Raw genomic sequence first — 27,739 nt, 5'->3', positions numbered from 1 at the left:
TCCTACATAGCAGAACCCGGCATGCGTTGCAATGCCACAATACCGCATGCAATTCCCATTACCGTTCCCGTTCTCATTCCCGTTACCGTTCCCGTTCCCCTTCCCGTTCTCGTTCCAGTTCCCATTTGTCGGGAAAACGCAGGCAGTGAACACATTTGAAATAATTTAATTGTTTGTTTATTTTACCTAAAAACGCAGGTCGCGAAACGAAAACATTTGAAATTATTGCGTTGCAATGACACTCATTCCCGTTTTTCCCGTTTCCATTCCCGTTTTTGGGTGTTTTTTTTTCGCCGCAATCTTCCCGGACATTTATACAACAAATCCTGAAAGTTCCATCGTAATCGGTTCAGTGATTTAGGAGCCTATACGAGACACACAGACAGGACATTCAATTTTATATATATATATAGATATGTAAAAAAATATCTACAAGTCTAAATCCATAAACATCTCTATGGATTAATTAATTAATTAATTGTTAATATCGTGTTCTTCGGCCTCTCGAAATACAGTGATTTGTGTAATAAAAATGCTGCAATTTTTGTAATTAATTGTTTAGGAAAGCTCATTGGGGTCTACCTGTCAAGCCTGCCTGGTATATATCTATGTAAAAAAAAAACGAATGACCTAAAACGCTAGTAGGAATATATTACAACTGAAAATACACTTCGACTGTACCATATATGTACATAAGTATGTATAATCATAAAGTAAACAAAGTACATGGTAAGAATGGTTTGAATTTTTGTCCTATTTATGTATGTAAATACAAAAAAAATAACGAAATATCAACCGTCGAACCGTCTAAGTTTGAATTATTATAATTTATCACTTCTAATATCAGATTGCATACTTGGAATAAACAGTTGACTGTTTTGAATGGAAGAATTCTTACCCTCACCATCGAGGTGGAGACCGAGAGAAGGGAACGTTACTTTTGGGGCTTTTTGATGCCAATTCGATCAGTTCGATATTGACAGTGCTCACTGCTACACTCAAATAATACATATTTTTAAATTTAATAAATTAATAATTGACAATTCAAAATGGTCGGGACGCCACTGGCCGTTCTCGTCATCGCTTGTAAGTTTTAATTTTTCATTATTATGTATTATGTATATGTTTATTGATGTATGATGTATGTACGTACTATTTACTGTAGAGCGCATTACTTTTACAATGGATATGTTTAAAACAATTTCCAACCGATATTTAAAACGAATCTATCATCAAAAGAGACGACAAATTCTACTGAAAACATTTGTTCAATATATTATTAAATGTATAAAAAAAAATTAAGTTTAATATTAGCGAAAGTACTGGGCTGTGGTCGGGTTAAAAAAATATACTATACTGGCGTTTTCATTTTCGGATATATTATATTTATTTAAAAAATTACAAAAAACTCTTCAAATTGGTTTGAAAATATATATATTTTTTTATAATTATTATATAGAGTTGCCGTCAAAGTTCAATAACAAAGCAATTTATAGGTTAACTAAACTTGGCATTTGTCAAAAATGAAGGAAAAAAAATGTGTATTTTGATTTTTAAATGCTTTTTACTATCACTAAATTATGTTCACAATACATCTTATATCTATTTTAATAGCTAATGATCCACTGATCATTTTCTTTTTTACAATTTTAATTTAATTTTGTTAGTAATCACAGTATTATATTATTCTAATGTTGTACAGCATAATAGGAAAAATAGCCCAAAAATCTATTTACAATTCTTATAAATGCTCATAATACATCTAACACATAATATTAATGATAGACTCTCAAAAGTCGACGATCTAAAGCAGATTGTGTTTAGGTAATCTGTGTATTTCACTCTTTCTATTATTATATAAACACTATTGAAAACCATTTTCTCGCCAAAAATGACGGAAAATATCATAAAAGTCCATCGAAATTGACGACAGACGTCTATTTTATAACTTGAATAGATTTAAACTAGACTTGTGGCGTTGACTTGTGCATTTTACAATAACAATAGACCGTTCCATTAATGTACAAAGCAAGAGAGCAAAAACGCATGGTTTGCTATAGTTATTACTAAATGGCGGATAAGAAGCATGCTTTTTCCAGAAATCAGGGCGTTTTGGGTCTATTTACAAAGCTAGAGTGAAAAAAAAAGGTTCTTCATAAAATTGGACAAAGCACAGCGAACAATTAACAATGAACGGCACGCATCCAGTCCGATCTCTAGTTATTACGAATAGTGAACCATTTTTTGCGAAAAGCATCGTCTCAACACCGATCTTTGATTATTAGTTTACTAGTGGTTTTACTCGTCTTCGCTCGGTATTTGTAATATAAACCGCTTAAACATGACTGATCTAATAGTAAAAAATTAATTAAATTTATTTAATTAGTTTTATTTTATATAACTTTATTTGAATACTCATTTGTTTTTTTTTATTATTAAATTGACTGTCAGGAACAAACAAACATATATACTGTCTCTTTCGAAATTATATTTATACCAGAATCCGGCGCCTACGCCCCCGAAGCCTTCGCTCCCAGAGGCTTCGCTTCCTAGGGCTTCGCCCTCGGCGGCTGCGCCCTCGGGGACTTTGAATCCTTTGAATCGAAAAAAATCGAATCGGTACCTATGAATTGAAAAAAAAAATCGGATGTGTCGTCTACGAAAGAAGGTTACATACATACATATATACATATATGTATATACAAAGTATCTTTCAAAATTATATATTAGATAACCACTTCATTGAAAGTCAGCCATCTTTAATTTAGAATTTCGACTCAAACTCATAGAATATTTTAGTTAATTTGTCAGATGAAAAATACACGATTCCTGTCGATTGCTCAGTCAAAACGTTCCGATTTATAAAAAATAAAGTATGCTAGAGGTTTGCCTACTGTCAATTTAGCTGAAACGAGACATAGCACTTGACTCATTAAATACAGTGCAACCATTTATGCAACAGCATTACGTCTCAAATGCATAATCCACTTAAGATGAACCACTTCGTTCCATTTAAGGAAGTGTGAGAATTCTTCGAGGCACGCATGTAATCTTTAAAACTTAAAAAAAAAAACTAAAAGTTATTTGCCCGAATCACGAATTGTTACATTACAGCTTCAATTCATCAATCACGAATTTTCGTTACTCAATAAGTACATACTTATATATATGTATGTATGTATGTATATTCGTAACAAGCTCGCGTGCGACGCCGTCAGATAAAAATCAATTTTAAAACTAAACATATGCTAATATTTTCATTTTAATTATACACACATATATATGTATATATGTATGTATATATTTATGTACGAAGAGTAGAGATTGGTAAAATTAGACACGAAGAGAAGCTTTCTGAATATTTTATCTTTTTTTTATATGCCTATACATATGTACATATGTGCTGTCTGTATATCTATGTACATACGGTAAACGGATTATTCCGCAAAAAGCGATCTCGCGCAAGTCATCAAAATCTCGATCACGGAACATCTGGCACTTGAGTCCTCGTTAGTACAATATTTCGCGTGAATGACTTTCAATATATGGAGTTTTAGGGATATAATAAATTAATTAAATATAATATGTCTGTCTGTCTCGTATAGGCTCCTAAAACACTCAACCGATTTGTTGTATGCATATCCGGGAAGCTTACTGTGAAAAAACCTCTTAATAATAATATTCATAATTACGATTTTACCGACGCGAAAGATTGAAGCGCCATTGTGTAGTCAAGGAAATGAGTTCGTTGGTAACCACGTTACCAGTTGGTTTATGACGACACGGCATTGAAGAGAGGTTAGTTAAGCTCCAACCATCACTTGAAATAGGAATTGCATGCCTTATTCTGGCATTGCAACGCATGCCGGGTTCAGCTAGTTAAATAATAAAAAATAATGACCGAACTATCTACAAACATATACACATGGATCAAATGATAAATACGCACACGAAAAAACCGAACGCGAACAAACGTTGTCGTTATTTTATAATACAAAAATAGTCAAAAACATGCTATAGGACTAAAACTTTTTTATGTTGATGTATAAAATGATTAATAAGATATATATTGAACCCATTTGTATTGAGAAAAGCTGCTTTTTGATTAAAAAATACTGGGGTCTTACTCGACCCCGGTTCGGGACAATCGTTAGATCTCGACGCTCCGTCCTTCAAAGGTTAAATATAAAAAATTCAAGGAATTAAAAAAAATTACTAAAAATTGACATGTAACCCAATTTATTACATTATTGTTCATTCATATGAAATGTAAGTAACAAATCAATTTAATAAAAATAAAGTAAAAATTTGAGACGGAGGAGACAATTGGCTTTGGCCACAACACATCAAAATATGTACAAAATATATATTCAACGATTTTTTTTATAATGTAATTTAAATTCATGTTTTTTATATAGAAATTATTAAATTTGAATTTATTAGTGGACTTGAAGTCGACGCATACCATAACGAGAATTGTTTAAAATGAAACGATTCAACGCGTGCGGTCTTACCCGGCTTCACCCGACATATCCATAAGTAATATTTACATTCTAGTATTTGATAATAATAATCATAACGGTTTAATCGCCCACCGCGTCGTGCTACCGGTCATATGTATAATATGACAAGTAGATCATTAGAAATAATCGTGGAAAAAAATCAACACGGTCTATCGACGTTCTTTCGGCGCCATTGCCATAACCGAATTAATTTCGACACGCTCATACCTACATATGTACATATGTACGAATGCGTATAAGACCACAAATTAAAAGGCGATGTAATCACGGCCGGCTAGACGGACTAATCGGTGTCACATCGATAATGGGCGAATTTTGCACGCCATGGGCCCATTTTTGTCAATTCTTATTATGGTGCGTACGCACCAAGCCAACGAAGGGCACCACAGGCCAACTCAATTGAAACCAGTAGCGCCACGCAACCTTTTGATATTCGCGGCATACATTGTTTACGATTCGTAGAGACAGATAGCGATATTATATATATAGGAATGATTTTTAAACGAGCCGTATGTGTGGTTGGCCAAACTGCTAGGGATAAAGTGTGTGTGGTATGCATGGGAGAGACCGGATGCGTGTGGCTATGGTCACTTGTTGGAGAACAAGCCGGACGACATGTTATAATAAATAGTACTGACTGAATCTGCGCTTTTCACATGGAATCCTTCACATCCGGATCCTATATATATATATATATATATGTATATACATATATGTTTTTAAATGATATTTTTTTTAACTCACAAATTTTATGAAATGTTTACGATAAATGCGCATTTACAAAATTGTCCCCATAATTTTTCATTTGACTCATACTTTTAACCTTTGAAGGACGGAGCTTCGAGTGTCCCGAACCGGGTCGAGTAAGACCCCAGTATTTTTTTAATCAAAATACAGCTTTTCTCAATACAAATGGGTTCAATATATATCTTATTAATCATTTTATACATCAACATAAAAAAGTTTTAGCCCTATAGCATGTTTTTGACTATTTTTGTATTAAAAAATAACGACAAGCATCAACACGCAAACGCGCATAGGTAATACCAACAGGCGACTGCATGACTCAATAGCGACGCGCCGAAAACAATAGCTTACGAAAATATAGCTGTCTCTTTCTCTTGCATTGATTCATCGATCAACAAGAATATGCAAGCGAACAGTCAAAAACGTGACTTATCGCTACCGCCTTTAAATCATACGTTGGAACGTAGAAATGTATAAATGTATTTTTTTACAATGCACCCCTTTTCTAAATCATACAAAATGTATTAAAAGAAATTTTTTGTAGTGCATTCTAGGAATACAAGAAATATAGGGCGTATAGCTTTGAAAACCACATAGTTATTATGAAAAACGTAAAAATTGGAGCACTTGCATACCCCACTTCGGTGAGGGAGGGTTAAACCGATTACAAACTGTACAATATTTTTAAACATTGACATTCGACTAATATATTATATTTAAAAAAAAATCAGGCAAAGCACTTCTGACTTATTTCTGAAATTGCGAAAGAGACAGCTAGCGAGCATCTCCAAGTATTAGAAAGAAACCACTATCATTACAAGATATGTAACACTTCAATAATATAGAAATTATACAAATAAAATCAAGCTATATATTACACTAGTGGTTTTACCCGGCTTCGCTCAGTATTTGTAATGTAATTTGAAATATAAACCCCTTAAACATGGTTAATATAATAGTAAATATTCATTTGTTTTTTTATTAAATTTATTCGAATCGAAAAAAAGTATATAGTAGCTTTGATTTGTTTTCGATGATCCCAACAAACCTTACATACATATGTAGTTACAAAGTATTTTTCGAAATTATATATTAGATGTACATACATACATAGTTGATGGAACTTGTCATAAGAAAACGTGTTATATGGGAAGCACCGCACGTGTTATAGGAAGACGTGTTGTACGAAAGCGTGCTATAGGCGAGACTATGGCGCCACATGCTAACAATTTTTACATACCTCCTTTACGTTTCACTTACAATTACAATTCAGGAAAAATTTTACCTCTTATCCGATCGTTTTCATAATTTGCCATATTGCTCATTTTGGTCATCAAGATAAGTAAATGAATCCTCCGCCATTACGATAGAGATAAAATATCGTTTAAGAAGTCCGAAAATTTTTAATCTCGGTGACGTTTGGTAGTCATTAATTTTATACATAGATGGCGGTAGTAAAAAAAAATATTGGTGTTTTTATTCAAAATAATAATTTTATATACAAATTATAGAAGAGGTATGTTTTTAAAAAACATTTTTTTATAATTGTATTTTTTATTACAGTATTTTCCAGCGTGCTGTGCGGACACTACATAATCCCGTACCACGAACCTTATGACGCTTACCACGATCTTCACCTACCCCACGACCCACCACTGTATCCCACCCACCACGAAGTACCTCAAACCACATTCTCGTGCCTCGGAAGACACTGGGGACTGTTTGCAGACATCGAGTCTGGCTGTCAGGTAAACCGCAAATCATATCGTATCATACGATAGCATTTACTTGGACTGATTGGATTGAATTTATCGTTCCAGTCGTTCCATCTGTGCATACAAGAGAAGCTGGTCTCCTCGAATCTGTGCACCAACGGCACACTCTTCAACGAGCAGTTCCAAGTCTGCGATCAGTTCTACAACGTGCGCTGCGGATCGCCCTACGAGGACTTATAAACAAATCCATAGCATTGTAATGTGATCTCCTACATTATTTATTTAAAAAAAAAATAAAAACAATCCTACCTGATATTTCTTAACTATTTCTTTTTAATATTTCTACATATTTTAAGTGTTTTTATCTCACTACTGAGTATTTTTTCAAGAAAATCTCCATCAATGTACATATCCAACATGTACATATGATGTATATAATTATACTGTTCGACACGAAAAATGGTTCAGAGACGAGATATGACTTTTCTTATAGATCTATGCCCAGTAATTTTCTTTATATGAGAGTTAAATAAAATTCCACTTAGAAAAATCATATTTCGAGTATTCTTGTGGATTAATAACAAAAATTCGTTTATTTTATCGAGGTAAGCCAGTTATCAATAGAATTTTTGTTATTAATCCACAAGAATAGTCGAAATATGATTTTTCTAAGTGGAATTTTATTTAATTCTCATATAAAGAAAATTTAATATATTATCCCTATTAATTATATTAAGATATCGTGTAAATACGAGTAAATAACAGTACGAGCTTTTAGCTCGCAATTTTAGAATCGTGTAAATACGAGTAAATAATAGTACGAGCTTTTAGCTCGCAATTTTACCGATTTCAAATCCAGCACACGTCCAATTAACCCTTTTAAAGAAAAAAATAGTGTGGCTAGAACACTATCCCAATAAACATGTTTCAATAGAAAATACTCGATATAAAATAGTATTAATAGTGGGAAAAAATCTCAAGTGAAATTACGTACTATTGACTTTTGATTTGAACTGGACGACTACTTAGAGATATTTGAAAGCTGAAAAGTACTAAAAATGAAAGATAAAATACCCGACTATAGATTCCAATATTCAGTATTGACAGATTTTGAGACATCGACCGAACAACACCAAGATATAGAAAAATCGCGCGATTTAAAAAACACATATATCTCCGAATTTCGAGCTAATCAACATTTTTTATTACCAGATTCGTGTTTACTGGGCATAGATCTATAAGAAAAGTCATATCTCGTCTCTGAACCAAAAAAAAGTCGTCATTTGTCGAACAGTGTTATTGATCAATAATACTGTTTGCCACCTTTACACGTGAATGGTGGATTAAACCAGCACCGCGCCTGCGCCGGGTACTAGGCTCAGTGTTGTATGGGTGGGTATGCACTGTTTCACACGTCCCGGATGAATCCACAACCGGTGGATTCATCCGTAAAGCGCGGACCCAGAGCGCGCCGTCTATTGTTCACATGTTGTAAATTCATTGTTAAAGGTTTGCCGAACCTTTTTTACAAGGGATTTACAACAATTGAACAATGAGCGGCACCTTGGCTATCCTACCTCTATTCATTCGGGTCGTGTAAAATTATGCATACCTACCCACACAACACTGAGCCTAGTACCAGGCGCAGGCACGGCTGTCGGTCTAATCCATCCTGCACGTGTAAAGGCGGGCTTTCACTATATATTACATGTACTTGTTTCTCATATTTAAAACCTGCAAAATAGGTCCACCTTACGGCACAAACTCCGAGTAGATGAAGACTCGAAAAATGAACTCGTACCAAAGCATTAAGATTAGGAGTGGGGGTAGACGGTTTACTGGACAAATACGCGTGAGATTCGTGGGAGGAGCTTATGAAACCGTCTACCGCCACTCCTAATCTTAATTCTTTGGTACGAGTTCATTTTTCGAGTCTTCATCAACTCATAGTTTATGCCGGAAGGGTCACCACTGCTAAATATGCCGTCGTAAAATTAAAACGTTATACTGAAACTATACCAGAGCTATGAACCAAATTTATTAACCTCATCTATATATTATTTTGATAGACTTTATAGTTTATAATTTCGTACATAGATGGCGCTATACGAATTAGTTTGCAGCCTTTACATTTTATCACATTTGCGCAAAGGAAAAGCCATATTTTGATGCATTGAGTAATGCATTCCGTTCGAATAACAGTTTCGAAACTGATAAAGTGATAAAATCAACTTTTCATAGCTGATTTTTATTTGTAATATTTATTAACATTATTTAATTTGATTGATGCCAGTAGATATATACACACATTATAAGAATGAAAACAGTAATCAACAACAGCAGTTAGCCAGCCCCACTGAAAACACTGTATACTTTACGAACATTTTCAATTTAGGATCAATCATCATTAAAAATAAAAACTTGTAAAAAGGAGATAAATTGTAAAATTATTTGCAGACGTTCACCACCCACTACCATTCTTCCCCATTTTGAGCAACAGTCTCTCTTCTATCCTTCACACTTTCATTTTGGTCTTCTAAAATAGATCAATGACCTCTCCGAGTACCTACTGGATTTATATTAGGCGGTTTTGGTCAGTGCTTCATTTGGAGCTAGCAGGTCGACGTATCAAGAACAATAAACTAACTTTTACAATACCATTACCTTTTTACTTTGTCTATACATGAAGTCTTGTATAGGGGGGTGTTGGCCTCGTATTGAAGGCTTTATGGGTCGAATTCAATGACCTTTAAAGCGGGCATTGACTATACATGTCTATACCTGAAGTCTTCTAATCATAAGAAAATTGGACTTTGAGATGGTGTCATTTGTACAGCTTGAGTTCAATGAGGGAAATAGGTGATATTATCGACCTAGTTTCGTATAGTACAAGTTGTGCTATATTCCTACATATGCATGGGAAACAACCTGAACGTAGTCGAAAGACGTCATCGTCTCGAGATATTTGAATGTTTAAATATGTTTATTACGATTATATTTCACTACCGACACAATTGAAATCTCTATCGGAAGCCAAGCCCCGCAAAATGGCAAAGTTTTAAAGCGATCGGAAGAGAAATGAATAATAAAAATAAATAAATAAAATAATAAAAAAACCCTTTTAAAACTATGGTACGTCGGTTTTAGGACATTTCATCGCAGGGATAACTTGGATGCAACTATTTTTTTTAACTATATTATACAGCAACAAAAATTTTCGAACAAAATATTTGCATGAAATCTGTCAGTGAGATGTAACGGCGATAAAAAGCCACCGTGATGAAATGTCCGGACATGTCTATTCAGGGCCGTGCCTAGGAGTTCGGCCGCCTGTGTGCAAACTTAAATAGGCCGCTCTTTAATTTCATCAGCATTTTTATAATATAAATCATATAAATCCGGGGTATAAGTGTTGAAAATTTTAATCACAATAAAAATTAACCAGAAAAACCGAAACGTTTAGCTCTTAACAGGACTAGAGACTGAAAATTTTCAAGGTCGTTCGTGAGAATATAGTGTTTTTACCCCCAATCCCACATCTAGGACATTGTTCTTTCGATGACCAATCAATACCCAACATCCTTGAAGAAATACATGTCGCACAGATAATAAAATATAAGAGACCTAGCTCTATGCGGATCGAAGTGATCCAAATCGAATATTCGATTGATTTCATATTGATTTTTCAGCCATTCGTTATTCGAATATTTCATCGACTAATCGAATATTATTCGTGTATATATTTTTTTATAAAACAAATACACAAAATCAATATGAAAAGAGTGATGACGAAGAAGCAGACGATTATGAAGAAAATTAAATATGTAATGGAGATAATTGTGATGAAAATTAAGATAATGAGGAAGATGAAATGTCTGCATGTGAAGAAACGGATTTTTATTCATTAAATACAGAAATGTTTGAAGAAAATCACTTTTCGATCGATAATAATCTCTACGAAATTTTAGAAAATATCAGAAAAATAATACGAATATTTAAGAAGTCACCAGCGAAATATACATTTTTAGAAGAAAACATAATGAAAAAAGAAAATAAAAAATTTAAATTATTATTGGATGTAAAAACGAGGTGGAATTCGATGGCGACTATGATAAGACGATTTATTCAAGTTTACCAAAGTGTAAACATAGCACTAAAAGAATATAATTTCAATACTGTTTCTAAGAATGAAATTGGTATTATGAAAATTTTGATTGATGTTCTTACTCCCTTTGAAACCGCAATCAAAGAATCAAGCAAAAATAGTGCATCTTTAATAACAGCAGGAGTTTATAAATTTTTATGTCATATTGTATGTGTATTTTAGTTTTACGTTTTTTTTAATTTTCTTAAAATTATATTTTACTAATTGTAATGTATTACATATATAAATATAATGTAATTTATGATTAGTACATACATACATATAATTTTTTTTTTTTTTAATTTTCGAATATATTCGAATAGCTCTTGATTTACTATTCGATATTCGAATAGTTGAATTCGACGAATATCTGGGATCCCTACTGCTATCCCATTATTTCCCAGAATTACAGTTTGGGTGTGTTACAAGTTGTAACTTGCAACAGCAATCCGCAAGTATACAACAAGACAACCTTTGTAAATGCATTTTAAAAAGAACGATGTCTTGTTTCGTATTTTTTAAGGAATATAATTTTTTCAATTCTCATTGCTTTCGGCCGCCTGTGTGCGTTGCACACATTTGTACATATGCGTGTTCTCCAATTGAAAGGTTTTAAATGCAGGTTAGAAAATCCAAGAATGTGTTAAAACAATATATAAAAAAACACCAAAAATATACCTAATATTATGTAATTTATTAAAAGAAATACGTTGAAAAAATATAGGTAATGTATAATAAGCGTGTATGCAACAGCATACGTTGATTAACCAAACTTACATGTTAATTATCAATATTTATTTATTAATATATCTAACCTAACTTAACTTACATATTAATTATCAATATTTATTGAATAATATACCTAAACTAACCTAACTTACATGTTAATTATTAATATTTATTGATTAATATTAATATACCTAATCTAACTTAACCTGCATGTTAATTATCATTATTTATTTATATATACAAATGTATACATATATATATATATATATATATATATATATATATATATATATATATATATATATATATATACTAACCTAACCTCACTTTACTTACATGTTAATTATCATTATTTATTTATATATACATATATACACTTATATATAAACTAGAGGTAAAATTATTTCGAGTATTCTCACAATACATCAAATTACAGTATTTATATACATTCCACCAAAAAAAAACCGGTGTGTCAACGAAGGTATAAAATTGTATAAAAATTTACATAATAGAACCTTAATTAATAAAATTAATATAATTATAAATAGTAACAAAAAGGGGAATTGATGATAAACTTGAGATTAAATTTTAATTTCGAATAGTTAATATAAACATGCTAGGCATTTCTAATTTTGTTGGGCTTCCTGCAAACGAAAAACACAGAGTCGTACTCGTACTGAAGCATCGATCTTGGGTTTTGAGCGTATCTTGTCTTAACACCCGTCTTGCGAAACTGAAATGCACATAGACAACTTTAATATTGGCTTACTGATATTCGATGCGTACTTATACTGAACGAATACTGACCTCCATTACGAAGCCAGTCTTTTCGATTATATCACACAAAATATCAAAGGGCGGCTCCACGCTATCTTCGTTTGCCATGTCGCTGTAAGAATTCAAACATCGTCACTTCTAAGTCAAAGATATTTATATGGGATGTTTCAAAGTCGATCGGAATGCTCTCAGAATCAAATGAATAGACGTCAATGCACGGAATACTGAACATAATATTTCAACACGAATAATTTTGACTTTTTCACAAATTGAAAGGCATTTAATAGTATATACATGTAGGGTTGGAATTGAACGGTTCGGTGATTATTGCCCACAAAGCGCTCGCCCAAAAGTCACTAAAATCTATATAACGGAACATCTGGCAGCCGAAAAGTCTATCATACTAACGATAACTATCACACTAAAGAGAACTCGAGTGCCAAATATTCCGTATTCGCGATTTTCATGGCAAAAAGTGTCTTTTGGGCGATCGCAATGTGCGTAATAATCTAATTACCATTTTTTTTCTAGTGAGGTTTCTTCTAAATTGATTTTATATTAAAAATTTCTTAATCACATGCACATGACTACATATACATATGTATATAATGGTTCTATGATTATTCCGCAAAAAGCAATCTCGCGCACGTCGCTAAAATCTCGATTACGGAACATCTGGCACCCAAAAACTCCATCAATCGAGTTTCTCGAGAACTCGAGTGCCAGATATTCCGTATTCGCGATTTTTTTGGCAACGATTGTCGTGCGCGCGATCGCAATTTGCGCAATAATCCGTTTACCATATGTTATGTCCTTTTGCTGAAAGTTAAGATTTGCAAGTATGATTTTGTCAGTGTTTATTTCTAAGACAGACCAGCTTCCTTCTAAAACCTGGGAACAGTGGCGTAGCAAGAGTAAATGACGCCCGGGGCAAAAATTTGTCGAATTATAAAATTAGCTTAGTACATACACATGTATACATTTATACATATGTACGTTGATGATCACATTCAAATATATGATATTCGGTAACAAAACTGGGTGCTACTTTAGCATGTGATCCAACTTTGAATCGCAGTCGACTATTTTTATTTATTTGTATCGTAGCAATGACCTGTTTATTATAATTTTAATTTTTTCCTGCCACTCCATAATGTTCTCGAAGCATTTCTATCAAAATATCGTCAGCAGCGAAGAAAATACCCTAGACCCTAACAACCTAATCTTAAATGAATAGGGCCAACCCTAACTTAACATAACCTAACCTGACCCTTGACTAAATGTGTTGGCTGCTAAGATCTTTTTTTTTTTTGGTTTTATTTCATCAATATTTTCACAACAAAAAAAAAAAGAGATGCAAACGAATCAACCATCAGCTGGGGAATTAGTTGTTGTTGAAAGAAAAATTGTATATTTTTTCCATACATTAATTAGAAAAATAGTCACTGTCGTGTCATCATTGTATATGCACATATAAATCGTACTGAAAAATGTACCAAATAATATATTTTATCACGTTATATAATTTAGAATAATCAGCACTTTGGAGTAAGCATTTTTGTATTCAAATTAAAATTGAAAAGGTTTGCGAACTTGAGACACTTTGTAAGGAGGCCGCGATACCGAAAATGTTGCTGACCATTGTATTTAACGATATGTATCGGAAAACAGTAAAAATCAAAACAATTTTACAGACAAAGATATATGTAATATGAATCATAAAAATATGCGCATTGGTCGTTTTCGTAGTTTTTAGCCATGTAGATATCGTATTCGACAAATAAAATGTATGAATTTGAAAAAAATCGATACTATCGGTGTTTAATTTTTTAATACCGGTATTACCAAAGGGCTTATTTTCGGTCAAATACCGATACTAACGCTATCGGTACTTTCGGTATTTCGATCCTTACTTTCAATACAAAGACGTGTGTGACAGACGAGTCACGAAGAACAGTCATAAGCATAAAGTCCCCAAAACTCGTGGGCGCCCCTAAAATTTACAAATCTATTGCCCCTCCCTACTCCCCTTAAAATAAAACCCTCATTAATAACTTTAAGTCGAAGTCGAGTGCGAGGAGACACCTCTGTGAGGGACAGTGCATATAAGTTTAGTGTATATGTAGTTTTGAAGTTTTGTAATTAAGTATGTATTAAATTAAAAAAAAAGAAGTATGTATTAAAATTATATAAATAAATATATAAGAAAGATGTGAAATAACATAAGAAGTAGAAGTATTGTTTTTTAAAACGAGTTTGGCAAACCAAGTCAACTTAAAAAAGGCCATTAACATTATGATAATATGAACTACTTAAACAGGGACTTTGGGCGAAACCACACTGAGAGGCACACGGCACGTGTTTTTTTTTGTTTTTGCAAAACAATCCAAGCATGCCTAGCCATTCCTGAGGCATGCAGTCCCAAAAATCACCCCCTGGAGTGTTTTCGGCGATATTTTGTATTTGTATCGATATAAGCTTGACACTGATTGATAACGGTTAATCCCATATTTGAAGAAATGTAAGAGAAACTTGTCGAAATAATAAGATCGTACGAATTAACAATGAACTGGGAACGCCCTTTCTTGACTGAAAGCCATGGAGACGTGCCGCGCCATTCATTTCAATGTGTTTTCGCCTTTAAACATTCATGGTCTCATTGTGACTTTAATACGCCTTTACTATTTATATAGGAGAGCATTCTGAAAGTATCGATTGACTATTGGATACTACATATGTATATCGAGACCTGTAATGATACAATAGCGGACCGAGGTTGACCCAAATACCCCCTGGTTTCAATACGTTAAATATAGTCTCGATGAACACAATCACGTTGGGTGCGCAGTCAATGAAGAAACATGTAGCGACACAGTCCCACTTGTCGGGATCCACGTACACCTAAAAGGAAACAAATCAATAACAACAAAAAAAGACAACAATGCATGTGTTTGATTGGTAGTGGAAGAACACCACTCACTTTGAGGAAGTCTCCGGCAGTCATCGAAAACTCGGCATTGACGATTTCGTACGGATCCACGTCGGGAAACTTCACCTCTCTAATTTGGGACTCGCAAGTCAAGTTATTGACGTACTGATGCGCCCATGGATATATTTTATGGCCATTGACCTGCTAATGCAATCGCATGAAATAGATTTCATATAATCAAACATGGGTGCCACTTTACTATGCGGTCAACCTTAGCATGCGATCTACCTTTGAATCGCAGTCGATTTGTATCATAGCAACGACCTGTTTATTATAATTTTTGTTTTTTTTAGGGCCAACCCTAACTTAACCTAACCTAATCTGACCCTTAAATATATATATAGATATATATATATATAGGTGTTGGCTGCTGAGACATCTATTTTTTTTTTTAACTTTTATTTCATCAATATTTTCACACAAAAAACATATCCTAGTTGCCAACGCCTATTTATTTAAGGATCAGGTTAGGTTAGGTTAAGTTAGGGTTGGCCTTATTCATTTAAGATTAGGTTGTTAGGGTTGGTATTATTCAGTCACACGCGAGAACTGAGACCGCATATTAAAGTAAAAACATGAAAGTAGATCGCATACTAAAGTAGATATGTGAACCTAACTTAACCTAACCTAACCTGACCCTTAAATATATAGGTGTTGGCTGCTAAGATATCTTTTTTTTTACTTTTATTATATCAATATTTTCAAACAAAAAACAAATCTTAGTTGCCAACGCCTATTTATTTAAGGTCAGGTTATGTTGGGTTAAGTTAGGATTGGCCTTATTCATTTAAGATTAGGTTTTTAGGGTCAGTATTATTCAGTCTCACTGTCACACGCGAGAACTGAGACCACATATTAAAGTAAAAAACGTGAAGGTAGATCGCATACTAAAGTGGCACCCAAACATGTATGTTTTTTGGATTCTGTACATATGTGTATCTTTGTGTTTTTACTTTGTATTGACTTTGTGTTATGGGACTGTGACATTACTCGGCATGATGGGGAGAGGCAGGAAACTTATTTCTGTCATCAAGCGGAGAAAGATGGAGCACCTCGGACACATGATACGGGGTCCAAAATACGAATTTCTCCGTTTGATAACCATGGGGAAAATAGAAGGCAAAAAATGCATTGGCAGAAAAAGCTGTCTTGGCTTTGAAACATGCGCATGTGGACCGATATGAACGCCGAAGATCTGTTCCTAGCCGCTGAAGACCGATGCGGATATCTTCAAATAATCGACGAGGTGGTCGCCAACGTCCAGATGCGGACAAGGCATTGAGAAGAAGAAGATTTAAGAATCCGCATCCGCTGAAGACCAACGCGGATGTCATCAAATAATTGACGAGGTGATGCGGGAAGGGGCATTAAGAAATATTTAAAGGTCAAAAAAAATTTTCACCTTACGACACTTATTCAAAACGAAATTACTGGCGAAGAGCATGAAGAGTGAAAACTCATTGCCTTCGCAGCTGTAGCCTCGTACTGCCATTTCGTACGCGAGACGACCGAGACCGGCTCCGGGCACCAAAACTGTAATACCCCTAAAAAATATCACAAATATGCATTTTGATTCAATGAAATGTGAACGTTTATTATCATCAAAAGGTTTACCTCGGATCTGGAAATTCTTTTTGGATTACGTCTATAATCGGTGTGTAGCACTGATTTCTTTCGATCTCGCCGTCGGAGCTCCAATCTCGGACAAACTGTTTCAACACGGACTGTACCTGAAAAATAATATAAACAATATAATAAAAAAATAAAAAAAATCCTACATAATCGACGGATTTAAAATTGAAACCTTCTCGATGTCCTCATTTTTAGGTTTGTCGGAAATGTTTTTACATTCCTGTCCATTGTTAATTTCGTTATCGGACATCTCAAAATCATCACCATTGTGTTCCGGCAAGCTAATCTTTGAACTCGGCACATTTATAAATATGGCCGTTGCGTCGCTTATTATACTGTTCACAACAATATCATTCTGACGTATGCACTCTTTGATTTGACTCAAAGCCTCTTTGTATTTTTCCAAATACTCTTGATGACGATGCGAGAGGGTCGACATGAACCTATCCGTTTTGGAGACGCGTTTAAGAGCGTGACCTCTGCAAATATACGAGCATGTTAATAGACGCCGGTCGAATACATAACCTTCGAAGACAGTGGTGAAGGATGTGGTGTCAAGTTACTTGTAGCTCTTGAAGGCCGACAAGACATCGTGGAAGTGGCGACGTTCGCTCTCTTCCCCTTCAGGGTCGACGCGACCCCATCTGTTCTCCATTTCTTCGATCGGCAACCGGCAATCAGCGGCCACCGATCACCATCTCACTCCTTCTGTCAAACTGCAAAAAAGCTAGTTGCATTCGTGACCGTAGCACCACACAACACGACCATCGCTCACTGCTCTTCGACACAACAAGCGTCTTTATTTTCAAAATTAATATTACTACTACTTAAAATTAATAGTTGTGGGACATGCCAAGGTCATTGGCTAATTTAGTTTTCTACTTAAATAATAAAACTCTCGATATTACAAAGTATTGTTGCGTAGGGGTGGGTGGAGGATTCAAATAAAAGGCCAAAGTCGCTTCACACCATTAAAGGTCTGTTAAAGGAATTCTTTTTTTCTTCCATTTTTGAAAGAAAAAAAAATCTTAATATATTTAAATAAAAATTACGAGAAAAAATTAAGCAGATTTGAAAAAAGTTTGCTGTTATCGAAATGAAAACGACTCACCGAAGATTTGATGAGGGCTCGTACACAACCAATTAAGAGTAACGAAAACGAATAAAGCTGTGATCGTGCGATTCAACTAATCAAATGTAAGATCAAGCGCGCGAAATCTTACACAAACTGACAGATGAATGTCGTTTAACAGGCGAAGGCTGCCGACTATCCAGCCCAAAACGACAGAGTGAGTGAAAGAGAAAGAGCTATCTGCAGTTGCAAATAGCTCTTTCTCTTTTTCGTTCCGAGACTCCGGGCTGCGTGGCGTTCAGGGCGGCGCTGTAAAACTTTACAGCCAGTACAGCAACATTTTAATTCATCTGTCACCATACAAGTTAGTGGGGTCTTCGAAACGGTCAACATTACTTACAATATCACCCTTTTGGATATGGGTGATATTGTAAGTAATATTTACTCTGTCGAAGGCCCCAATAGTTCGTCCATCCAACTAATAAAAAAATATCATTAATAAATAAAATATTAAATGTATTATTAAACATATATTTTAGAATTTTATAGGAGGGGCTGCAGCCCAGCAGCCCATTAGGACGAGCCGCCACTGGATACTGTTACAGATTAGTATGGTTAATTCTGTTTTTAGCGGTTATACTTCTATGTTAGTAGTTTGGTTAACTTAACTTATAGTTATGGTTTTAGATATATATCTATCCTAGTTTAGCCTATACCCATCTTCAGGATGTCGATGGGCCTTTGATAAAACGTGAGTTTGATCTCACTGGGGGTTTTTATGAGGGGGCCTTGATATGACCCAAGTGCCTGCTTATAAAGGGCAGGTCACTCACTGCATCTTCGACGTCCGGTTACTTCCCCATTGTTTAGGCACAGTGCTGGTTTTAGGGGGGGCCGGGTTGGGCGGCACCCGAGGTTGCTATATAAGTTAGGGCGCCACACGATACGCCAAAGGCGCTTTAAAATTTAAAATTAGAGCACCAAAAGCCATTCAAAATTTTAGATTAGAGCGCCAAAAGCGAAAGTTTTTTCTAAGGGTGTTTAGAAAAAATTGCCCGGGGGCGCAATCGGGTGTATGGCTGTTTAGGCACGTACCCGGATATGCAGTCCCACGGTCCAAGGCACTCAGTCCCACGGTTTCGTGCTGTCAGTTCTGAGAACTCTAGCGGAAAGCGACCGAGTGCCGTTACCGACTACTTAGTAAATTCGGGGGTCTCGATTCTTAGCCCAGAACTCGAGTGCCAGATATTCCGTATTCGCGTTTTTCGTGGCAACGATTGCCGTGTGCTCGATCGCAATTTGTGAAATAATTCGTTTACCCATTTGACCATTTAATAATGAATAATTTTGTTGAAGAAACTCCTTCACGTATTTAGTCACACAGCTAAAAATTTCAATATTTTCCCCCAAACTCGATATCGAGGCATTTTTTTTTCAAAAACAGGACAATTTTTATTAAAAAGACAGAACGGCCAATTCACACAAAAATATCCGTTAAAAACAAAATTAATGATCGATGGAAAGTTCTTAAAGGACATTTTTGTCTACAGGGACAACAGGAGAAATTCAGAAAGCACTCAAATTGTGAATTGCATTGAAACTGTAACAAGTTCGTTAATAAATCAAATTCGATGTTAAGTCTAAAATCTAAAAAAAAATTATATATATAAATTCATTATGAATGTATTTCCTTCATTTAGGATTTTTAATGAAAACATGTCTAAAACATTATTTAAATAAAGAAAATGTTGAAAAATTGCACAGACGACAGTTTTGTTTCCTTGACAGGCGTTCTAGACCAGTACAGCTGGCTATTGACTGATGGCCTTGTTCGTAAAGAACTTTCTCTTCACAAGGAACTGTCATACGCTGTCTTTGAGGCTGATTCAATATGTAAATACTAATTTGACTATAATTCTTAGATTATTTGTAACAATTGAACGTTTTCATAATTCCATAATTCTTATAAGATTCTATTATCTTAGTCATATAAGATTTATAATTAATTTAAAATAGTGAAAGTTTCTATTGTGGTTTTATGTATATCAAATATTGTCAATGATTGGATTTTAGCAATCGTTGAAAACCAAGGTTTTTATACGGCTTTTACTAAAGAAACGTCGACGAGCGGTCATATTTCAAACCCATTCATACATACATACGTATATAATGTATTCATTTAAAATGTTTATTTTAAGGCTATCTTTAATTTTATATATTTTATACAATAGAAAGAAAAATAATCGTCTACATTCACACTAAACAAATATACGTAAAGGTCATCGGACCGTTTACTAAGTGCCGTTGATTTATTGTAGGTATAAAATAAAGGTCATAATAAAATGAGTTTATTCTATACAAAACATCTGTGGTCAATATTTGTTTTTGTGCTGCTCTATTGGAAGTCACAATGTTGTGCCGAATACATACCACCCGGACCACTCTACAGATGTCCCCCGACTCCAGAAAAGGTGACATATTGTTGAAATTCTATCATTTACAATTATTCTATAGTGACTAATTTCTTTATACCGTTCTATAGATGAAATTATTGCATCCTTGCGTTTGCGACCAAGGAACCGACTCCGGCTTATATGTGACTTGCATGAACAGCGGCCTTGCTACTCTTAGCATTGGTCTCAGTAATCTAGCATCGTTGAAAATGCCCATAGAACAGCTCATTATAAGTGACTGTAACATAGGTTCGTATCGAAGTTTTTTAGAAGCATGTCTTAATGTGTTGTTAATGATTTTATTTAACATTTCACATATGTATTTATGTTAGTTGTTTTTTTATATAGCGAGATTGTACGGACCGTTGTTTCACAAGCTTAAAGTTAGGATTTTAAAAATAGAAAACACACCCATTGCTAAAATAGAAGAAGAGACTTTTATGGGTGTAAACAAAACGCTGCAAGACTTTTATTTGATTCATTCAAAACTTGAAGTTTTTCCAAAGGAAGCATTCAAGGTATGCTCATTTTCAATAAATATATACAATGACATTCATTTGTAAGTTATATTATAATAATGTGGTATTTAAAATTACAGATTCTTGGAAATTTAACAATATTATACATTGATCAACATTTTATTAAAAATTTAGATAAAGATATATTCGCCGATAGTTCAAGTGTTGGAAAGTTAGAAAGGCTTCATTTAATCAATGGAAATTTGACCGAGTTAACTGTGGAATCATTTCAAGTAATTGTTACACAAAATACACCGTCGTTTTTACTTTATTTAATACTGATGTTATTTTAATTTATTATATATAATATCTTACAGCCTTTGAGAAAATTAAAAACGTTAGACCTTCATGGAAACAAATTGGTGGCACTGAAAAAAAATCAATTCAAAGGTCTTCGAGATGTTGAAGTCTTGGATATAAGGTATTGCATTATTGATTTTTTTTATTGTATATTTTAAAGTTAAAATTATAAAAATTGTAATTTATTTCAGTTACAATAATATAACTAAGCTAGACAGTTCACATATAGCCGATCTTACAAAACTTTCATGGTGCAATGTCTCTCACAATCATCTCGCCGAGCTGCCACGGTAAGAAGCTTTCTCACATTTTTTCCAATTGCTAATAATATTATCTTCATTTTTATTTAACCTTATTTTATTTTAGTGGTATGTTCGCTCGAAATGCAGTTCTAAGAGTATTACATATGAACCATAACAAATTGAAACGATTGGATACAAACAGTTTCCGTGGAATGCGATTCCTTAGGTAATTGATTCTATATTTGTTCATTGTTGATTGTTCTATATTATAATAATTTAAACTATTGTTCGATTGCAGACGGTTGTATCTATCTGACAATCAAATTTCAGACGTCGGTCGAGGTACATTTGGATCGGTGACTCGCATCGGAACGATAGATCTCGCAAGAAACAAAATTAAGAAAATTGACTTTCAAATGTTCAGCGAATTGAATTATGTGGAGGTATTAAATATCTTTATTAAGCAACAAATTAAATGGTCATAAACTTTAACCGTCTTCTATGGAGGCTTTGGGCGACAAGTCTGTAGCGCGGCTGTCTTCAATAGAATTTCTGAACTTTGCACGGGATTTTGAGCCTTATATGTGCCTATTTCAACTGTTTTAAGGTTCAAAATTGGTTGAATATATTACTGAGAGTTGAATGCCATCTATTCAATTTGCTTAAAATGAATATATACCAGTCAAAAATTAGTTTTTTGTGGAACCATACTGAAACCTCGTTTATGTGACGTCACGTCTTCATACAATTATGAAGAATGATTATTTGACAATTAATCCAAAACTACGAGATATATTATGTATTTTATTGTTTAAAATATTACTGTATGTGTTAATTAACATATCTGGTTACTTGAGTAAATATTAACAGCTACTCAGTGTACTATTTAAATTACAATAATCGGTCAGTTTGATTTTAGAATCATTTTGACAAATAGGCAAACAGTCATCGACTAATATTATAACTTACTGACCAATTAAATACAGTCCTTTATATGCAAAATTATTATTGTAGACATAATTTTAGTCATATTATTTACATTTTTAGATAATAGATGTGTCTGAAAATCAAATTACTGAAATACAAAAGCAGTCGTTTAAAAATCTGTACTTAACTAATATAAATATTTCGCATAATGCATTATCAAAAATTGAAGTGGGATCATTTGAAAACTGTGCCAATATTACAGTGCTGGATTTGTCGCATAATAATTTAACGCAAATTGTGCCGAGAGCGTTTGACATTACGACTTATGCGACTGAATTTTTGCTGTCCTTCAATCAATTGACAGCTTTGAATCAAGTATGGATTCGATTCCTTTATAATGTATGTATATTCATATATAATGAGATTGGAAGAGAGACTTGAATTTTCAATTTTCAACAGGTACCACTTCAAAATATGACCGGCTTGAAAATATTGAATGTTTCATATAACGCTATCACGACAATACCCAAAAGCACTTTTCCGAAACTATACGAACTTCATACAGTAGATATTTCACACAATCAGCTAAAAGAAATAGCCAGTGCAGTTTTTCAACCCTTATTTTCCTTGAGGTATATATTTTTGTCACATGTAGTACATATATAAATTATTTTATGCATTGTAAATTTTAACCAAAAATTTAGATTATTGAATTTGAGCCACAATATGATGGAGCAAATAAAGCCTCCAACTTTCGGCACCTTACCCACCGTTTTAAACTTGGACCTGTCTCATAATTTACTCAAAGACGTGTCTCGTGGAGCCCTTTCAAACTTGGCGAGTTGTCGGAACATGGATGTTAGTCATAATATGCTGCAAAAAATATTCATGATGCCTATCAGTTTAGGGTAAATATGGTAGTTTATATATTATTATTTACTATAGTTATTAATAACCTCCCTAAAGTACTACGCAATGCTTCATGTCTCTTGTTTGCAGACGACGTTAAATTATTATTTACTGTTAAGGATGAGAGGCAAGCCTCTCTCCTTCAAGCGGATATTAACGCTGTTTTAGAGTTCAGTTCCAGTTTAGGGCTTGAACTGAATACTAGTAAATGTGCCATTATGAGTTATGGACGTGCAAATTCACTCTATTGTCACGGATATTCCATTGGATCCGTGTTGTTGAAGCGTGTGGAATCTATGGTCGACTTAGGTATCACTTTTGATCCTCAATTCACCTTTCACAACCACATCAAGACAGTCACTGACGTTTCCTTTCGTCGACTTGGATTTGTCTTGAGATATGCTAGGTTATTCTCCAACCCCTTGTCTTCTCGCTTGCTTTTGAGCTCGCTTGTTAGAATTAAGCTAGAGTATAATGCGATTGTGTGGAATCCGCATGAAGCAAACTACTCTCTTATTATCGAAAAAGTGCAAAAAGCATTTCTTCGTTTTCTTTATAAGAAAGAGTATGGGTACTACCCATATCTCTATCCTCCTCCTTTCCTTTTGGGAATGCTTGGGTATAATTTCCTTGAACTTCGGAGAAACTTCTCGTTTCGTTCTCCAGCTACTGCGTGGTAATACGTCATGCCCGTTGTTGCTGGAACAGTTGGGACTTTATGTCCCTAATAATTATGTGCGTGGTAGACATCATCATTTGATGGTTGTACCTCCTGCTCGCACAGTTATTTTTCGAATGGCTCCTATACCAAGAGCTATTCGACTTTTCAATGACATCGTTGCTGCCGTCCCTGAATGTGATATTTTCCACCTTGGTGAGCGTAGATTATCGGATATTATTTTAACATATTTATCTGGAAACCTGCGCTTATAATTAATTTCTTAATTTGAATGTGATGTATGAGTGGAATCTTAATCTACTCTCTTCCATTTGGGCCTCGTTGTGATTTTATTTTTATTTATATATTGTTTTATTTTATGTTACTTTTTCTTTCTCCTTATGTACATTTTTATGTACTATTTTTCTTTTGTTTAATATGAAACTAAGAATGTGATTTTTGGATTTCATTTTTGATTTTTACACTTTTATTCTTTTTCTTATGTATTATTTTTCTTTTGTTTTCTGTTTTTTTTTTTTTTTTTTTTTCATTTTATCATGTTTTTCTGCTTTTGCATTTTTTCTTTTTATTTTATATATTTCTGTTTTTCATAATCAAATGTAGGCCATTGTGGCGCATTATGTAGGTTCTTTCTGTAAAGCCACAATGGTCCAAAACTACTATAAATAAATAAATAATATACAACGTTTACTATGATGCAATAACTAACTGAAAATTTTAGAGAATTTGATCTGTCATACAATAACATATCTGAAATACCAGCAAACACTTGGCCAACTATGAACGCTTTGCTGAAATTGGATTTAAGTTATAATCCACTGTCTGGTGGATTGTTTTCTGAGAGTTTTAGAGGTTTACTCACCCTGCAAACTTTGGTTTTGACTGGTACGTCTCAGACGAAACCTCCGTGGGAAGCTCTCAGTCCGCTCAGTTCTTTGCAATACGTTAAGTTGAATGTACGTATGTATATCATTTTGACTATTTGTATCAATTTATATACATATGTAAATAACAATTTATAACATGTACCATTTTTTTTTTTAGAAAAACAATCTCACGTCATTGAATAAAGCCGCATTCGGTAGACTGCCGATCGTTTTTGATTTGGATCTGTCGGATAATCAAATCAATAACGTCAGCATCAGAGCTTTCGATGGTTTACTTCAACTTTTAGCCCTTTCTTTGCGAAATAACAACATTTATTATATTCCAAATGGAGCATTTTTTGGATTGGTTTCTTTGAGGTAAGTTCTTTAACTTTTATAAAGTCTTCCAGATACATATGTATAGAAATAATATCATTATAGATCATTGGATTTATCGCAAAATCATCTCGAAAGAATCGAAAATAAAACTAATGGATTGTTAGACGATTGCTTGTCGTTGGACCGGGTAAGTGCTTTAGTTTTCATTTAAATGTACATATACATTTCAGGCTTAATACTTATAAACATATGTGTATAATTTCAGGTGAATCTGAGCTATAATAAAATCAGTTTCATCGGTAGAAAATCGTTCCCCAGCGATCCGTATATTCCTTATAACTTAAAAGAAATAGATTTGAGTCACAATGTAATGCCAGTTATAACATCAGATTTAATGTTCGGCACAAAAAAGCTTCAAGTTCTCAATATATCAAATAATATTTTGAACGACATCAGAAAGAGTAGTTGCATTACATTATTTTATTTTAAAATAAAGTAAATTTGTAGATTTTACTATATACATATATGCTTTTTTCATTTTTAGATGTTATAGGTAACTTGACTTCGTTGAGATTATTGGATCTGTCGAATAATGGCTTGAATGATTTGACTTCTGATAAAGGTATGCTTTTAAAAGTTTTATTACATACTTACACCTTGATATAACAGATTAATGTGGGCAATAGTGTGTCCATTAATACCGATAGTTTATTATATGTATATGTTATAAAATACGTTATGTATTTAATCGGCCAGCACACATTAAACTTCTGCAGCTATGTGATCACCTGCAAATTATTCGTAATAGTAATGGCTCGTATATAACATTTGGCTAAGCACATACGATAGACTTCTGCGGGCATATGTAAACTAGTTATCTCTTGACGGCGAAAGTTTAGGGCTAATATCAAACTCGTCTAATGCTTTCTTACGTTTTTTTTTCAGAATTATTTAGACTACCCCCAAATATAAACATTATAAACCTTTCCAACAATGCTCTGCTAAGATTACCCATCAATCACTTACATGCAGCTCCCAATCTCACTATTCTTGATGTTCGCAACAATACTTTGGAATATTTTGACGACGAATTGGTGGATAAAATGAAGAATAAAAATTTGCAGGTACATTTTGGAGGTAAGTCATAATTTTTGTAAGATAAGTCAAAGTTTTTTGCTTGATCAGCTTATTTTCATACTGTGTATGAATACTTCTAGGCAATCCGTTGAGTTGCGACTGCTTCACCAGGCCGCTGAAACACTTCTTGAACCGCTTACCAAAAAAGGACTCTTCAGAGTTGATATACTCAGATATAATCTGTGCATTACCACTGACCCTCAAAGATGCTCAATTCTTATCGGTGACGGACGACCGTCTAAATTGTATTGAAAATGTAGCAGTCAGAGAAAAGTTGGAGAAGAAGACCGGTGTCATTGTTAGCTCTACTGCCGATTACAATATTGAAGCTGATCTGGTATTCAGAGATGTGCATTTGTAAGTCTTTCATCACAACACAGTATAATGTTTGAGTATTAATTTAATTATAAATTATCAAAATTTTCAGCTCGCAAGATTCCATATTGATTCGCTGGTACGTTCAGACTTCCAAAGATCTTGCTGACTTTCATGTTGTCATTAGAAATACGGAGAACAAAATGATCTATTCGAAAACTATATTGTACAACGAGCGGCAGATTTTAATCAATCTTGATGATAATGCCGAGTTAAAGAGTGCTGTTGATGAAAAGTCGTCTAAATTTGAATTATGTATGTTGGCGGGTGATTCTGCAACCGGTGCCAGACGTTGGTTCCAAAGTCAATGCACGACATTACCTGAAGATTTCAGTGTGCTGAAACGGGAGGATTTGACAAAAAGGAAGATTGTTGATAATAATACTCGACGGAGAAAAATTCGTCTACAGTCAGTGGCCTCTGCCATCTTTCCAAATTTATTTGTAATATTTTTTGGATGTATTTTTACTATGTACTATTTGTAAATTTATACTTATTCAATAACTGTATAATATATATGTAATTAAAATTTTGTTATTAAAAATTAAAAAATTAAATATGACTTTGGCATTAATCTGTAATAATCAATAATCTACACATTTAAGTCTGAAAAACCAATTTAATTTAATTATGGTCATCTTGTAGTTCACTGATCTTAAAAAAAAT

The 27,739-nt window shown here is 33.8% G+C and overlaps 4 protein-coding genes across 4 annotated transcripts in view; 2 read left to right on the top strand and 2 right to left on the bottom strand.

Annotated features, from left to right (window-relative positions):
• The window catches only part of LOC143915612 (uncharacterized), an 854,026-nt gene that overhangs the window by 458,251 nt on the left and 368,036 nt on the right, over window positions 1–27,739 (bottom strand). The window lies entirely within an intron of this gene.
• Window positions 1,050–7,225, top strand: LOC143915597 (U-scoloptoxin(01)-Er1a-like). The gene is made up of 3 exons (XM_077436306.1): window positions 1,050–1,086; window positions 6,834–7,018; window positions 7,091–7,225. Exons 1-3 carry the CDS (start codon window positions 1,050–1,052, stop codon window positions 7,223–7,225), a joined length of 357 nt encoding a protein of 118 aa, XP_077292432.1.
• Window positions 12,424–18,018, bottom strand: LOC143915513 (carnosine N-methyltransferase unmet). Its single transcript, XM_077436206.1, has 8 exons — window positions 17,820–18,018; window positions 17,429–17,735; window positions 17,239–17,354; window positions 17,027–17,168; window positions 15,616–15,765; window positions 15,385–15,536; window positions 12,666–12,747; window positions 12,424–12,591 (listed from the first exon to the last, which is right to left on the bottom strand). The coding sequence occupies exons 1-8, from the start codon at window positions 17,909–17,911 to the stop codon at window positions 12,475–12,477; spliced, it is 1,158 nt and encodes a 385-aa protein (XP_077292332.1). The 5' UTR covers window positions 17,912–18,018; the 3' UTR covers window positions 12,424–12,474.
• Window positions 20,129–27,612, top strand: conv (insulin like growth factor binding protein acid labile subunit convoluted). Its single transcript, XM_077435974.1, has 20 exons — window positions 20,129–20,221; window positions 20,647–20,799; window positions 20,871–21,030; window positions 21,130–21,299; window positions 21,380–21,532; window positions 21,617–21,720; window positions 21,791–21,889; window positions 21,966–22,067; window positions 22,140–22,284; window positions 22,889–23,143; window positions 23,228–23,400; window positions 23,473–23,676; window positions 25,078–25,312; window positions 25,401–25,600; window positions 25,664–25,748; window positions 25,827–26,022; window positions 26,106–26,183; window positions 26,507–26,698; window positions 26,779–27,055; window positions 27,126–27,612. The coding sequence occupies exons 2-20, from the start codon at window positions 20,671–20,673 to the stop codon at window positions 27,556–27,558; spliced, it is 3,390 nt and encodes a 1,129-aa protein (XP_077292100.1). The 5' UTR covers window positions 20,129–20,221; window positions 20,647–20,670; the 3' UTR covers window positions 27,559–27,612.

Source organism: Arctopsyche grandis, chromosome 8 (genome assembly GCF_051622035.1).
Source record: "Arctopsyche grandis isolate Sample6627 chromosome 8, ASM5162203v2, whole genome shotgun sequence".
Lineage (NCBI taxonomy): Eukaryota > Metazoa > Arthropoda > Insecta > Trichoptera > Hydropsychidae > Arctopsyche > Arctopsyche grandis.
Note: the sequence above shows the minus strand (reverse complement) of the source record. Positions and strands in the feature narration are given on the sequence as shown.

Bases quoted from the DNA above. Each gene is read 5' to 3' on its own strand.
- LOC143915513 (XM_077436206.1), bottom strand. From the start codon at position 17,911: ATGGAGAACAGATGGGGTCGCGTCGACCCTGAAGGGGAAGAGAGCGAA. The intron at 17,355-17,428 runs GTTTCAATTTTA...ATTATTTTTCAG, and splicing joins AAAATGAGGACATCGAGAAG to GTACAGTCCGTGTTGAAACA. The intron at 12,592-12,665 runs GTCAGTATTCGT...TGTGCATTTCAG, and splicing joins AGACTGGCTTCGTAATGGAG to TTTCGCAAGACGGGTGTTAA.
- conv (XM_077435974.1), top strand. From the start codon at position 20,671: ATGAGTTTATTCTATACAAAACATCTGTGGTCAATATTTGTTTTTGTG. The intron at 25,313-25,400 runs GTACGTATGTAT...TTTTTTTTTTAG, and splicing joins TGCAATACGTTAAGTTGAAT to AAAAACAATCTCACGTCATT. The intron at 25,749-25,826 runs GTAAGTGCTTTA...GTATAATTTCAG, and splicing joins ATTGCTTGTCGTTGGACCGG to GTGAATCTGAGCTATAATAA.
- LOC143915597 (XM_077436306.1), top strand. From the start codon at position 1,050: ATGGTCGGGACGCCACTGGCCGTTCTCGTCATCGCTT. The intron at 1,087-6,833 runs GTAAGTTTTAAT...TTTTTATTACAG, and splicing joins GGCCGTTCTCGTCATCGCTT to TATTTTCCAGCGTGCTGTGC. The intron at 7,019-7,090 runs GTAAACCGCAAA...TTATCGTTCCAG, and splicing joins ACATCGAGTCTGGCTGTCAG to TCGTTCCATCTGTGCATACA.